This window comes from Trichechus manatus, unplaced genomic scaffold, assembly GCF_000243295.1.
Source record: "Trichechus manatus latirostris isolate Lorelei unplaced genomic scaffold, TriManLat1.0 scaffold00001, whole genome shotgun sequence".
Lineage (NCBI taxonomy): Eukaryota > Metazoa > Chordata > Mammalia > Sirenia > Trichechidae > Trichechus > Trichechus manatus.
The window spans coordinates 3,544,319-3,560,329 of record NW_004443937.1 but is presented as its reverse complement, the minus strand read 5'-3'; the positions used below and the strand labels follow the sequence as shown (position 1 = coordinate 3,560,329).

The window sequence follows — 16,011 nt, the reverse complement described above, 5'->3', positions numbered from 1 at the left end:
TCTAAGCCTTAGTTTTCACATTTGTGAAATACACATCAAATTTGCATCTAACTGTAATGTTCTTATGGGGAAATAAATGTACTAAGGTATATAAAGCACATGGTACAGTGCTGGCTTATGGTAGAAGCTCAGTAAAAGTCACTGCTATCATCATCATCCTCAGGCACCATTTTTATTATAATTAGATTATTTATTTCCCCTTCTCCTTTGAATAAGGAACCAACTAACGAGCTCTTAACTAGATGGGCAGAATCCTAGAAATGATGCTTATGGCATAGGTGAAAAGTAATACTCTAAAAAGAAAGAAAGGATAATGTAATTTTTTTTAATTTGCTTTGCTTTGGTGATTTATGTATTTATTTTGTTATGTATTTGTTATGTATTTGTTATGTATTTATTTTGTTACATAGCTTCAGAGATCCATTGCATATAGAAATGAGCCATCCAACAAAGACCTCAATCTAATGCCGTATCAGCAGAGATATCCCTCAGTTTCCCATTTATATAGCAAATAAAACTTTCCCACTAATGTTGCAAATGTATACCCACATTTAGATGCTGGCAGAGGTAGTGTCATCTTTCCACAGTCCAACACAAGATCCCTAAGACCTGCTTAGAAGCTGGCTAATGCTCTTATGTTAGTGAAGAAGCAGCTTAAATTAACCCAAAGAGGTCTGATAAGACAAGGCAAAGTTCTTTCTGTGATTAAGAGTGTTTTGTTCATCATCAAGTAACAATTATAATGTCTTCCACGTGTACAGTGCTTTACTTTTTGTTGTTGGTGGGTTTTTTTTTTTTTTGTGCCAAAACCCAGGAGTGCTTATGTTTTATGTAAACATAAAAATGAAATGTTTTGACATTGTTACATTAATAGCCCCATTTTATTGATGAGTGAACAGATTCTGGAAGGATTTGCCAAGTTTACATAGCTAATGAATCTTGGATTTTGCCCTTTCTGGTGAATAAATTAGCAACTGTTTGATTTTCACAATTTTTATTTGTATCAAACCCAAACTCTTTCTGCTGAGAAGGCTGCCTATAATGTGACTCCATCATATTTATCCCCCCACATTTCCTGTTTCTTATCATTAGCCGTCTTTGTATTAGTCATTGCTTTTGCCTGGAATTCTCATTCTTTAAATCTTGAGGCAACTCAGCTCACCTGTTGCCTTCCCACCCGTCCTACCTGAAATAGCCTCCTAGTCATTCTTAGTCCCTGTCCCTATTTTACTCTTTTTAAAGACAACTGCTACCAGAGACGATCTTGAACGTACTGATTTATTTATTGTCGGACCACTCCCTGTTGAATATAAGCTCCCTGATAACAGGTACCTTGTCTATCACATTTCTCATTGCAGCTCTGGTACCTGGAGTAGTGTCTGACGTATTGTACTCTCTCAAATATTTAGTGAGTAAATAAACCATTTTCAGACATGATCAGGCTATATGGTCTTGCTGTCCTCTTAACCTGCCTGAATTTTTCCACGTTCATGGCTCTGATGTCATTGTTTTCGCCACTTAACATGCCTTCTTTCCTGCTTTCTAAATCCTCGAAATCAGTGCTACTCAAAATGTGGGCTGTGGACCAGTAGCATCAGCAGCACCTGGACCTTGTTAGAAATGCAAATTCTTAGGCCCCACCACCGACATACTGAATCAGAATCTCTGGGTGTCATGCCTAGCAATATGTATATAAACAAGCTTTCCAGGCTATTCTAATGTATGCCAAGTTTTTGAGAACCACTGCCATAATCATGTAAATCCCACCCAGGACAAAATCTTTTCTAAAGACTTTAGGATTCTACAAGAGACAGTTTTTCCCCATGAATTAGTAATCGCAGAACGGTTTAATCATAACATGTTTGTATAATCATTGTTTCCTCAACCAGCCTGTGATCTCCATCAGGATATGATCATGCCTAGACTCTGGGCTCCTCACAGGGACACACGGTACGCGATCAGGAAGTGCTTGACTGATTGGTTTTTGTCACATGTGGTACAGTTATGGAACAAGAATGTCGATGTCCGGCTGTCAGTCTTCCCCTGAACTTGATCTTTGCTGCAGTGTGGAATTCACTCTATATACTTAGTTCATTGGGACCCTGGATTATCCACAGGAGCTTGGTTCTAGAAACTCCAAAGCACTGCTGCTTCCCAGCAGCTCAGTGAGTGGTTCCTTTGTAGAACAAGGCTCCTGCTGCATGTCCTGCATGGTCACTTCTAGTCATTTTGGAGCTTCTCTTGCATGTGGATAACACGCCATTGGTTTTTTACTATTATTTCAAGCACTTTGTTTTTTCATCTTCCCTCTCCCTGCCTGAGAGTTGGTAAGAGGTTATATTCCTCCCAGGCCACAGGGAAAATGAGGAAATTGGTTGCTCTTGTTTCACTATCTGTACAAGACAAAGCACCGTATCTTTCTTTCTATGGAGGAGTGCTCCAGAGAATTTCTGTGTCAACTTTAGAGATAATTTTTATGAAGATTAGAAGTGTTCCACTTTTGTGAGAGAGAATAATAAGAACTTTAAAATATCCTCTTGCATACTGACTTATCATCTCCCTCCCCTCCATAAATTATCTCTTCTTCCTGAGTCTCAAAGTTATTCTACCCGAATAAAAAGTGCAGTTCACTTAGCAGCTGGCAGGGGCTGTAGTTTCACCGGGCCAACTCAGGGTTAATGCTCGTGGTACACGAGATAAATGGTTTATTTTCATTCTCTGTTATTTTGCATCGAAGAACAAGGAGGGTTCCATGCATGATTGTCTTTGGAATCTGAAAGCTTTTAAGTCTTTGAGTCAAGTGATCTGTGGTTATTCACTGAATATCTTCTAGGTACTCTGGGATATGTGTTAGGCTTTCTTATATGTTTGTGTGAGTGTATGTGTGCACGCATGAGGAGTGTATTGGGGGGAGGTGGTAAAGACACGAGATGTGGTTTCCTTTCCTCATGGGAGTGTAACCTCCCTAGGGGGGCAAGTACACCGTAGTGAGACTCAGAAGGCCTAGGCTGGATTCCTACTTTGTCTAACAATTTCTCTGGGCTGTTACGCTCAGAGGAAATAACAAGGTGAACATGCCTAGTACCGTGCCTGGTGTGTACCAAGTGCTCAGTGTTTTGGATGTTTGTGCACATGTATATATACCTTACCCTGCTGATAGAAAATAAAACAGGTACAAAACACATCACAAAGACTGATAGCTTTTTGAGTTATTATTCAAACTCCAAAAGCAACATGTAAGGGTTTCTGTTGGCCCACAGCCTTGCCCATGCTTGGTGCTACTAAAGTTGCCAGTCTGCTGGATACGAAGTGGCATCTTATTATTGTTCTTCATAACTTCTCAATGTTGTATATCTTTATTACTTAGTTTTAATGTCAATATCATTCTAAATGTAAAAGTAACTTTTTAAGTGGTAAAAGTAATGTATACTTATTGTAGGAAATTTGTAACCTCATTACTTGAAGATAACAACTGTTAACATTGAATTTTCTAGTCTTTTTTTTTTTTCCTTGACATACATAATTATCTAGACTGAGACTCATACCACATACACAGTTGTGTATCCTGACTTTTTTATTTAACATTTTATCATGAGAATTCTCTGTGTTGTTAAATACATATGAAAACATGTTTTTTTTAATGTCCCTGGGTGGTGCAAATAGGTAATGTAGTCACTGCTAACCAAAAGGTTGGAGTCTACTCAGAGGTGTCTCAGAAGAAAGGCCTGGCAGTCTGCTTTTGAAAAATCAGCTATTGGAGACCCTATGGAACACAATTCTACTCTGACACACGGGTTGCCATGATTGGGATAGTAGTAGACTCAACCTAGTATACTATCATATGGATGTGCCATAACTTGTGTAACCATTGGTTATTACAGTTTTGTTTTTTACTGTTACAAGTAATGGTCACACCAACATCTTTCTATATATATCTGTGTTATTCTTAAGGTAAAGGATGTTGGATAACATGTGGTTAACTCTGAACATTCTTCCCTTTTCAGTATATACATGTTAAGTGAATGTGCGTGGATGTCTGTAGGGGAGCACTCACTACGTGCTCTGTAATTTCTCTACAGCTGGTACTTTTGTAGAACATTCATCTGACAGTTTAGAGCCTTCAGCTAAGAGACCGAGAAGAACTCACCTTCTTTCTTCTCTCTGCACAGTCCTACTGCTATAGGTATCGCTGTGCTGCTCGGAGCCAGAACACACCCGACAGCTCCGCTTCAAATTTGGGATTCCGCTGTGCAGCAGACCGCCTGCCCACCGTGGGCTAACAGGCAGGAGGAGCCTTTCGTAAATCCAAGAAGAAGGGGGTCCAGCCTGTATTCAGCTTGCCTCAGAACTTTGAACAATCCCATGCAAAGAAGTTCCCACCCTGAGGTGGGCTACACACCTGTCCAATGGCCAAAGGAACCGTCTCACAAGACCAAATCACTGACCGGTGTCAGTGCCCGTGCTTTATTGTGGGGTGCGTCTTTGGAGATCATTGCCATGTTTTATTTTTGAGAGTCTTTTAAAGAGATTTGAGATAGTGGAGGGAACCCTGAGCTGGATCTCAAGGGGCCTCGTTCTATCCAGGTTATGCCATAGGGGTTAGACCTGGGGTCCCCTACTTGACCTTCTTGGTTCTCGGTGTCCTCATTATCAATTGACAGGATGGACAACGTGATTTCTGAGATTCTCTCCAACTCAAAAATCCCATGAGTGATGTCAGATTCTATTGTGATGATTTCATAGTGAGAATTTATGACAGATTATTTTCTAACTATTTTTTTCCATGTGTGCACCTTGGGTGATACTAATCATGTAAAATAAGAGTTCTCTTATGTATTATTTTCAGAAAAGGGTGAGGGGTAACGAGTCTTTTATATTCATACTGCACTTTGTTTTTTCCAGGGAAATCAGTGTCTTTTACATTGTTATGATGAATCCCCCGTGGGCCAGTGATGGTACGCTAACGTGCAGCATTCTGAACACACAGGAATGTCTGTGGGGTGACCCTGCTGTGCTTTATCTTTTAACATTAAGTGCCTTTGGTTCAGAGGGGCAGTTACAAGCCCTATTTCCCCCTCTTCCCAAAGCCTTCTGTGAATGTGAATGTGTGCTAAACAGGGAAAACTGTTTAATTCTAAATGTAGAAGAAAAGGAGTAAGGACCTTAAATGAACTATATTCAGGGTATCCGATGTTTTGTAATGGAGAAGTAGGAGATCTTGGTGGCTGTGAAATATCAGATGCTTTGAATCATGCGCTATGTTGAATAAACTGGTATCTGCTAACTCTTATTGGTTCCTTTGCTGTTTCCCTCCCATTGTGTTTTCTTTTAAAGAAATGACTTTGTGACCTTTATATGTTTTGTTTGCTAGAAAACTTTCATGTCCATTAGCTGGCTGATAAAGAGTGCTGGCAGTACAGTAGTGAAGTGCTTGACTGCTAACCAAAAGGTTAGCAGTTTGAACCCACCCAGTGGCTCCACAGGAGAAAGACCTGGTGATCTGCTTCTGTAAGATTACAGCCTAGAAAATCCTGTGGGGCAGTTCTACTCTGTCATATGGGTTGCTGTGAGTCAGAATCGACTCGATGGCACACAACAACAGCTGGTTGAAATTTTTGTTATGTGGACAGTTTACAGAATTTTTTTTTCCCCAGAAAGTGGTACTACTCTGCCAGGAACCCTTTTATGACCTGGCCTCTTTCTGCCACAGTAGCTGATGCAGAGCCAAGGCAGTTGGCTCAGTTGATGGGCCTGTAAAACCCAATAGCAGCGGCACATGCCAGCCAAGCAGACTTGCAGATATCTTGCTTCAGAGTGATGGTTTTCACCCTCCAGTCATCAGGATCCCATCTTGATTCTCCAGTCCTGCAGGACCCCCAACGCACTTCCAGCATGTTGCTTGAAAGAAATGGCTAGTCCTTATGTCATTGTTCAAAATCTAAGTCAAATAATACTCATAAGTGTTTAACTAGCACTTGGTTGCTGCTTTTATGCCTAGCCTCCTAACACGTGAAAACATTTCTCTTGAACGATCTTGCTGCGGGGGTGCATTAGCTGCATTTGCTAATCTGTTACTTTGTGGATATAAAATGTTTCTCTACAAACTTTCATCAATTAATTTTAGACAAAAACAAAACGAACAAAAATTTCCTTAATTGAAAAGCTATCATTTTTAAAGTCACCACTCTCTAGTACATTTTTATTTTTACTTGTTACCTGGCATGCATTTATTTTTTACACAGTTATATTTATAGTATATGTGTTTTGAATTCCTCTCTTGTTAATTAATGTTATAGTATAAATATTTTTGTGTAAGTTTTGGCATTGTCTTTATAATTGTATTTTTTACCCTAACATTAGAAAGCATTGAAAATGAGATCCTAATAAGCCCTTCATTTAAGGACCATGTTTCTAGGTTACTAACCAAAGAGTATACCAAAGTATAGACAGCTTTAAAAAAAACAAAAAACCAAACCTGTTGCCATCAAGTCGATTCTGACTCATAGCGACCGTATAGGACAAAGTAGAACTGCTCCACAGGGTTTCCAAGAAGCGGCTGGTAGATTTGAATTGCCAGCCTTTTGGTTAGCAGCTGAATGCTTAACCACTGCACCAGCAGGGCTCTGTAGACAGCTATAGTCACTATTATATACTTTATATATTGCATATTGACATATGTTGTGGTTCCTTGCCGTTGAGTTCACTCTGACTCATGGTGACCCCATGTACAATAGAACAAAATGTTGCCCAGTTCTGTACCATCTTCATGATCATGGTATGCTCGAGTCCATTGTTGGTGATTGTTATGGATTGAATTGTGTCCCCCAAAAATGTTTGTCAACTTGGCTAGACCATAATTCCCAGTATTGTGTGATTGTCCACCATTTTGTGATCTGATACGATTATCCTGTGTTGTGTAAATCCTACCTCTATGGTGTTAATGAGGCAGGATTAGAGGCAGTTATGTTAATGAGGCAGGACTCAATCTACAGGATTAAGTTGTATCTTGAGTCAATCTCTTTTGAGATATAAAAGAGAATTGAGCAGAGAGGAGAGGGACCTCATATCACCAAGAAAGAAGCACTGGGAGTTGAGTGCATCATTTGGACCTGGCACTGAGAAGCTCCTAGACCAGAGGAAGACTGATGACAAAGACCTTCCCCCAGAGCTGACAGAGAAAGACTTCCATTGGAGCCGGTGCCCTGAATTGGTATTTCTAGCCTCCCGAACTGTGAGAGAAAAGACTTCTGTGGTGGACCATAGTGGATACTCACACAATACTGGGAATCATGGCCTAGATAAGTTGACACATATTTTTGGGGGACACAATTCAGTCCATGACACCTTGTAAAATGATATTTTGTATCCATTTCTTCCTTCTTCCTTCTAACAAACACTACCTTCCCATTGGCTATATGTCTCATAAAGGAGTTAACCTGTAGGCTGGATACTAGGAAGAGCAAAGGAGGTGACTTGTGTGATGGGCCAGGCAGTAAGGTGTCAACGAGTGAGGCAGGCTGGGTATGAGTGGTTCCCATTCCAAAGGGGCTGCCACTCATCCGCTGTCACCAAGGGCTGCCGTGCCGAAATGTGAGCCCAGGGTTGTCAGTCATCCGGTTTTCAAGAGTAACTGGATATGTGCATTTTCACGTGAAGTTGTCTGAGTTTTTAATATTGGCAAACAATTCAGATTAAAAGAACAACACTGTGAAGATCTACTAAATTGCTTCTGCAGCCAGATTTGTCCTGTGGGTGCCTGTTTGCAACCTAGATTGTGAAGAGTTGATGCATTTTTTGGGGTACAGAATCTCATGTATTTATATCTGAAGGATGGCTTATCAAGTAAGTATGTGTTGGACCCACCAGAAAGGGCAAGGACATCAAGTTACCTAGAAATGCCTTATGAGACTCCCCGCTGCATCCCACCTAAAATCATTTGACAGCCGCAGATAGTCTCAGCAAAGCCACTGATGGCCCCATCTTCATTAACTTTAGCATTTATTACTAAATGTGCAGATTAATATCAGAGAATAGCGGAAATGTCACTTTCTTGACTGTTGGTTTCGTTTTATTTATTAAAACAATTCTCTGTAATACAAACTACCCCTGAGCAGGCCTTGTCTTTACGGGTTTGCCAGAATCTGTTGTGCTATTAGTGAAAGCTGGCCTTTGTTGTTTCAAATGCTGAAAACACCATGGAAAGTATTAGCTCCAAAAGCCTCAGATGGAGCCTTGGCAGCTGCCCACAGCCCCTTCTTTCCACTGGCTCTTGTGTTTAGACCATTAGAGCAGGAGTTTAATTAATTTTTTGATTAAGCAAAATCATTACAGACAATATTCAAGTAGGCTGTAAAATAAGAACTCTTCTTTTCTGAAACTTGCCCTATTTAGTCTTGGAAAGTCCGGGGGATTAGCACCAAGGGATGGAATTTTTCAGCTTCAGATCAGATTCTCATCTGCCCCCAAATGGTAATTGACCCCCAAATCATCATTACTAGAGGCTGGTTGGGCCTTTGGAATTAGTCACAGTTGTCAAGCAAGAAGGTGATTACATTTCAGAATAATTGACGGTCGGATGGGATTGCTCTCGTGCCCCTTGGCCTGCCTGGTCAGTGTTTGACAAACTCCTTGTTTTCTTTGCTGAAGGAGGCGAAGGGAAATAGAAGATTGATCGGAGCAATGCTTTTCCAAAATGTCAGTTTGGCATCTCAACAGGGTAACTTTAGAAGCTCTGAATCAGTCGCTTAGGGGAAAAGTGAAGCCAACAGACTATCAGGAAAAGAGATAAGATGCTGTCAGGAGGTGCTGATAAGATGTTCACCTACACTTGGTTTGGTGCTTCTGGGGAAGGGCCTTTGTTTGTTGCATTTACAAAGTCCACACTTTTTCTCTGCTCCAGAGAAAAATAAGAATTTATTTATTTACTTTTAAATGGTATGGAAAGGATGCCCCTTTGATCTCTTCCGTAGCTCTCTTTAAAAGGCAGTTTAGCATCAAATAAAGGACGAAAGAGCTTTGAAATGAGATAGTCAGGGATCGTGTCCTCACACCACCATATCTGAGCTCTGTGACCTTTAGGCAAGTCTAACCATTAAGTTTCATTTTCCTCTTAGGGTTGTGGGGAGATATGAGATAATGCAAAGACAAGATGTTTAGCACAGTGCTTGGTACTTGGGTGAATGCTTACTAGGTATTTGTTCCTATTACGAATATGATTAAATGCAGAGCAGCAGGAAGGTACTACCAGGTGGTCCTGCTCAGCTACAGGGTTACAGCTATAGGACAGAGAACATAACAGACTAAGAAAGAACAAAGGGACTGCATATAAAAGCATATGTTTGTCCCTAGCTCAAAAACCAAAAACCAAACCCATTGCTTTTGAGTTGATTCTGACTCATAGCTACCCTATATTCAAAATAAAAAAGAGCTTGCATGATTGATTCCCAAACCTTGAATTTGTAAATACCCTGGAAGGATATATTCTACATGTTCCACACAGTTCTCATTAAAGGGGAAAATTAGATCTGGTTATTGCTAAGAATATTGTGTAATCCTGAAGATTTTCCTCTTGCACCCACCTCACAAAGAACCTCTGGCAAGTTCAATACCTATGCAAATGCCACTGGTGAGAATAACAGCAATTAAAAAGAAGGCAAAAAGAAAACGGAGGGCAGTCATGTAGCCCATTATATGTTTACCAGCCTGCTAACGTTATCTGTGGCGGTTTTTTCAATGCTTGCTTGTATTTTTTATTTGGAGAACTGTTGTTTCAGTAGTTCTGGCTAGTCATTTAAACTCTTCTCATTTAATCCTTCTCAGAGATTATTGGTCCGATATCTAAATTCTAACTCATAAATATCCAGATTTAAAAATAAGACGATGTCCAAAGGAGAATAGGGTTTGGCAGACAGGACTTGCAGGGATTGGTGGTGGTGGTGTGAGGTGCTATCGAATCGATTCTGACTCATGACCACCCCATGTGTGAAGAGTAGAATTGCTCCATAGGAGCAATTTCTGAAGCAGATCGCCAGGCCTGTCTTCCAAGGTGTCTGTGGAAGGGTTCAAACAGTTTGCCTCGCCCAGCGACTCCTAGGGTTTGGTGTAGTGGGTTTTACCTTGCAGGACAGTTTTCAAATTGTGGTCTGGGCACTCCTGGGGGTCCCTAACACCGTTTCGGGGCATCTGTGAGTCAAAACTTTTCATAATAATATTAAGATGTTATTTGCCTTTTTTATTCTCATTATCTCAGAATTTTCTAGAGACTACATGAATTATATATGATGTGAATATGAATTTGTATATTTTTATGTCTTAACAATTTCTCCATCTTAATTTGGAATATGCTTAAAGTCTCTAGATATAGCCCACATTAGAAAAGCTCTTTGGGGGTCTCACTAATTTCTCAAAGTATAAAGGGATCCTGACACCAAAATGTTTGAGAGCTGCTGATCTAGGAGTAAACCAAGGGCTGCAAGTAACTGAATATGTCTTGGGAGATAACGACTAAGCCCTTCTCCACCTCCACTGAGGACAGTCAAGAAAAACAGGGTTTAAATGACCACAAGAGAAAGCCAAATTAACCGTTAAGAATCACTTCCTTCCTGTTTGTTTTTGGAGACGTGTTAAATGCAAAGGTGGATTTCCTTCTCCGGACTTAAAAAAGATCCACCAAAAATTATGGAAGCTGGTCACCTTGGAAGGGTCAGGAGATGAACCCCTGGATAGCAGCACAGACAGATGGCCCTGCTGTGGGCTGTCACATTTTTTACAGAGGTAGTGATAATGGACCCAGGGCCTCTGAAAGATAATTGTTTAGGGAGTGGGCTGCCCTAAACTTAGTCCTGTAGTTGGAATCATTTGGATATAGGTCTCCCACAAAGGACTTCGCAAGTGTTAGGTACATGGAGTGTAAGATCCCCCACTGTTGCAGCCTCTGCTAAGGTGATGTGGTGCTGGGACCCTGCATATCATCAATTGTCCGCCCCCTCAGATTGTGGCTGTGTCGTAAAGCCAGTGAGAAAGGTCAAGGTGTTAAAGTAATGAAACATTTCACTTTTTCCTTTTGCTGTGGACTTGGGTCATCATTGTGCTGTAAATTGTGATTGCTGTACCTCTTCTCGTGGCTCATTTGTCGTCCAGCCAACAATTTTAGGTACGCCTTAGGTGCCCGGCTCTCTGGGTAGCACAAATGGTTAAACGCTTGGCTACTAACTGAAAGGTTGGGGTTTAGACCCACCCAGAGGCACTTTGGAAGAAAGTCCTGGCGGTCTGCTTCCCAAAGATCACAGGCATGGAAACCCTATGGAGCATAATTCTACTCTGAAACCCAAGGGGTCACCGTGAGTTGGAACCCACTCAACAGCAACTGGTTTGATTTTATTTTTTTGGTGCTGGGTACAGTGCTAGATATTTTCGTACCTGATCTCATTTAGTCTGCAGGGCAGTCTTGGGGGGAATCAGGTATTTTTGGTTAGTATTCCCAACGTGTGGTTAGGAAACTAGGACTCAGATTGTTTGCAAGGTGCCAAGGTGACAGCTGAATAGGGCAGAGCCAGGACTCACACAGTTTCTGTAACTTGTAGCTCACTGGTCTCTCCCCTGTATCACTAAACACTCAGATTTATTGCAAATTTGGGGTGGGGACGAGTGGATTGAAGAGGGGGCGTTACTGGGCCAAGAGATAGCCTCAAGGAGGAAAAGGCAAAGAGCGAGGAGGTGGAATGGATTAGTGGTTAGGAACATGGACTCTGGAGCCAGACTAAGTTTAGGTTCTTGTCCTGCTGTTGACTAGATTTGTGACTTTGGGCACATTAACCACTAAACTTCTTTGTTCTTCAATTTTGAAAATTAAATGAAAGTACTTCCAGAAAGGTAGAATTGAGGCAAGAAGGTTAAAATAGTATAGGGTGAGCTGAGTGTAAATCTCTGACCTGTTTTAAGGCCATTCCAAACTTTGAAGATCTATGCTTAGTCACATTGCAGTAATCATTCTTAACATGGTAACAAGATAGCGAAAGTTAAGACGACTGCACATTTTTGAAACGCTTGTCTTCATCACATCCGTTTCTTTCCCAGAATGTGCTACCTCTTTTTACAAAATGATTATGTTCTCATAAAGAAGTGGATTTTTTTTTTTTCCCGTAGGGGTGGAGTGGAAGATGGCTGGGTATATGTGAAACATTCATCCGCTGGAAATAATGAAGATCAAAGGTACATTATCAGCTCATTTGTACTAGGCTCAAATCCATGAAAAGAATACAGTTGATAAAGAGGGCTGAGAGGGGTGTGTGAAGAATGAAAGGAAAAGTTTGCTGCATCATGCTTGTTAAGTAGCAGTCTGAAAACGTATATGAGAGGACTTCCTTGATAAGATTAAATTCCCTGGTCTTTGTGAAAAGTAGGTTAGAGTCTCCTACTCCCTACTCCTCACTCCGCTGCTGGCTAAAAACTGGGCATTGTTTCTTAAGATGAAGTTGCAAGGCAGCTTCTAACTCAACAGTTGCTTCTGTTCCAGAAAACATTTGTAAATAATTCAGTTCTGGCGGGGGGTAGGGTTGGGGGAACAAAAACCTCACTAATAAGGGATCCACACTCCCATCTATAATTTTATAGCTATTAACAGAACGCTTTGCTTCAGGACATATTAGGCAAGCCGAAGGCTGGCTACATCACTGCATCACACTGATTACTGCCTGTGGGCTTTGAACAACTGCTTTCCGCACCAGCACTTTTACCTCCATCTGTGGGTATGTTTTCCTGTGAAGCAGTAACTTAATGTGGTTTTTGCATGTAACGTTCCCCCTCTAGTGGCCAGACTAGTTTTGTTTTTTGCTGTTTTTGTGCACATGGTCGCTAGTAAAGTTGGTGAACCTTTTGTTTAGGGCTATTGTGGGCTTGGAAAACCTGGTAGCATAGTGGTTAAGAGCTATGGCTGCTAACCAAAAAGTCAGCAGTTCGAATCCACCAGGTGCTTCTTGGAAAGCCTATGGGGCAGTTCTCTGTGCTGTAGGGTCACCATGAGTCAAAATCATCAATCCACTTGGGAGCAATGGGTTGGTTGTTGGTTGTTGGGCTTGGGTTCCTTAGGAAGAAGGGGCAAGAAACATTTCAAAAAATTTAAAAATAAGGAATTAAAAACTCTGCATTTGTGTCTGGGTGGGCAGGGGTGAGTCTTTATTCCACTGGTGAAACAGTTGTTCTAAATTATCTGATCCATTCTATAGCTTTTTAAAGAGGAGGAGGAGGTGGAGAATGGGACCTGCAGAGGGTAGGAAAGGATCAGCAATGATCCCTTGTCTTTTCACTCTGATTATTTCTAGAATGTTGCCGTCTATCATTGCCCTTATTAACAATTCTCTCTCTTTTTTTCAAAATAATATTGTGTTTTTGGTAAAAGTTTACACAGCAAATTAGGTTCCCATTTAACAATTTCTATACAAATTGTTCAGTGACATTAGTTACATTGTTTACAATGTGTCAACATTCTCTTTGTGTTCTGGTTGTTCCATTTCTAGTGCTCTAGTTTCCCTGCCTTCTTATCTTCTCATCTTTGCTTTAGAGTAATTTTTGACCTTTTGGTCTTATATAGATGGTTTTGTAATGGAGCATCGTACCATACGTATTTTCTGTGCCAATCTGTTATTTCACTAAAAGTTGATCTCAGGGGATAGATTCCATTCTAGGTTTAAAGAGTATCTCTCAGGGAGTCCTCTAGTCTCAACTGGTCCAATAAGTATGGACATTTTAAGAATCTGACTTCTGTTCCACATTTTTATCCAGTGCTATCAGGGACCACCTATTGTGGCCCTGATTAGAAGGGTTGGTAGTGGTAGCCGGGCAGCATCTAGTTCTTCTGGTCTCAGGGTAGATGAGGCAATGGCTATAAGCCCTGTAGACTAGTTTCTTCTCTGAGTCTTTGGTAACAGCTATTCATCAAGTTTTGTTAGAAAAAATATTTTATCTTTTTTTCATTATAAAAGCAATAACATGCATAGGATAAAACTTAAAGCTCTAAGAAATATGCAAAGTATACTTTGAAGCCCTTCATTCTGTGCACTTTGGTTTCCTTCCAAATCCATGCCAGTAGGTAACTGCTATTAACAGTTTGTATATCTTTCTAGACGTTTTCTTTGCATTTACAAACATATATAATACGTGTGTATATGGTCTATGATACACAAGGAATACAGATGAATTTATAAATACATACATATATACATACACACACATAAATCATAAATAATATATGTAACTCAAGTACTATTTTTCTAAAACAAAAGGGAAGCATACTATAAATACTGCTCTGCAAATTACTTTGTTCATTTAATATATTTTGTACATTTCATGAAATCATTGTATAGGCCTACCTCCTTTTTAAAAAGCTATATTCATTTTTTAATGGTTAATTTACTTAAGCATTCCCTTTGTTGATGAATATTTGGGTTACTTCTAGTTTTCATTGTTAAAAGTGTTCTAGTAAACTTATTTGTATTTACTTACACCTTGTCAATTTTTGTAGGTATTTCTGGAGGATAAATTCCTGGGAATTTAACTGCTGTATCAAAACATGATTATTTTAAATTGTGATGGATAATGACAAATTTCTCAGCCCCAACTCATGCACAATGGAATGAAATGCCGACTGGTCTGGGGCATCCCTATGATCCGTTGTAGTTTGGATTGTTGTGATCCATAGAGTTTTCATTGGCTGATTTTTGTAATTAGATCATCAGGCCTTTCTTCCTAGTCTGTCTTAGTCTGGAAGCTCTGCTTAAACCTGTCCAGCACCATGACAACAAGCAAGCCTCCACTGACAGATGGGTGGTGGCTGTGCATGAGGTGCATTGTCTGGGAATTGAACACAGGTCTTCTGCATGGAAGGCAAGGATTCTATCATTGAACCACCACTGCTTCTAATGACACATAGCCCTCCAAAAAGGCTGTACCAATTTACAACTCCCACCCAATTTACAACTCTCAACTCCAGTGAATCTGTAGCTTTGCAATTGTTCTTTATCCCAAAATGACTCTGAGAACAACCAAGGTAGCTCAGCATGGAAGAAACTCAAGATTCAGGAAGAGTTGTGAGGGGGTCTGAATGGAATTAATTTGAGGTCTTCATCTGGCCTCTGCACGGGAGCTTCCCCTACTCTTTGTGACTGAAAAACAACTCTGGGGTATGCTAATTGGTCCAATCCTACAAATGATTCCAGTTGGCAAATGATTCACTATTAATGAAATCAGACTCCAGGAGTAAATTGTTTCCATTCCCTGCCTCTTCCCACAGTCCACAGTGACCTCTTAACTGCCTGTAATTGCCGTGTTATATTTCTCCCTGTGGTTCATGACGTGGAGCCCCCCACTGAAGTAATAATTCTGACTGTTTCTATATATGGCTTGATTGGGGTTGCTTCTGACTTCATGTGCCCCTAAAAGTTAAAAAATCATAGTGTGAAGGTCCAGAACTTTAAATGTTATCTAGTCTTCTCACTTTTTTGTCTCTCTACCTCCCTACTCCATTTGCTGGCCCTCAGAGCTGGTGCCTGGACTAGGCTGGCTTGTGTCAGAAGTACTTGAGGTCACCAAAGAAGACATTCAGGTTGCTAGCAAACATGTGAAGAAATGCTCACGATCATTAGCAATTGTTGTTGTTAGGCGTCGTCACGTCAGTTCTGACTCATAGTGACCCCATGTACAACAGAACGAAACACTGCCTGGTCCTGCGCCATCCTCACAGTTGTTGTTATCCTTGAGCCCACTGTTGCAGCCACTGTATCAATTGATCTTGTTGAAGGTCTTCCTTTTTCATTGACCCTCTACTTTACCAAGCATGATGTCCTTCTCCAGGAATTGATCCCTCCTGATAACATGTCCAAAGTATGTGAGATGAAGTCTCGCCATCCTCACTTCTGATGAGCATTCTGGCTGCACTTCTTCCAGGACAGATTTGTTCGTTCTCCTGGTACTCCATGCTATATTCAATATTCTTCACCAACACCATAATTCAAAGGC

The 16,011-nt window shown here is 40.6% G+C and overlaps 1 protein-coding gene across 5 annotated transcripts in view; it reads left to right on the top strand.

Annotated features, from left to right (window-relative positions):
- The window catches only part of SUMF1 (sulfatase modifying factor 1), a 140,472-nt gene that overhangs the window by 98,727 nt on the left and 25,734 nt on the right, over window positions 1-16,011 (top strand). For 3 of the 5 annotated variants that reach the window (XR_002824862.1, XR_002824851.1, XR_002824854.1), the window contains exons 9-10: window positions 4,170-4,474; window positions 12,145-12,210. Coding sequence is in view for 1 of the 5 variants with exons in the window: in XM_004368282.2 (XP_004368339.1) it covers window positions 4,170-4,280 (111 nt within the window). In the remaining 4 variants the exon portion in view is untranslated. Of the gene's footprint in view, window positions 1-4,169; window positions 5,925-12,144; window positions 12,211-12,637; window positions 12,659-16,011 lie in introns of those variants that run through there. The other 2 variants (XR_002824865.1, XM_004368282.2) reach the window with 2 other exon arrangements.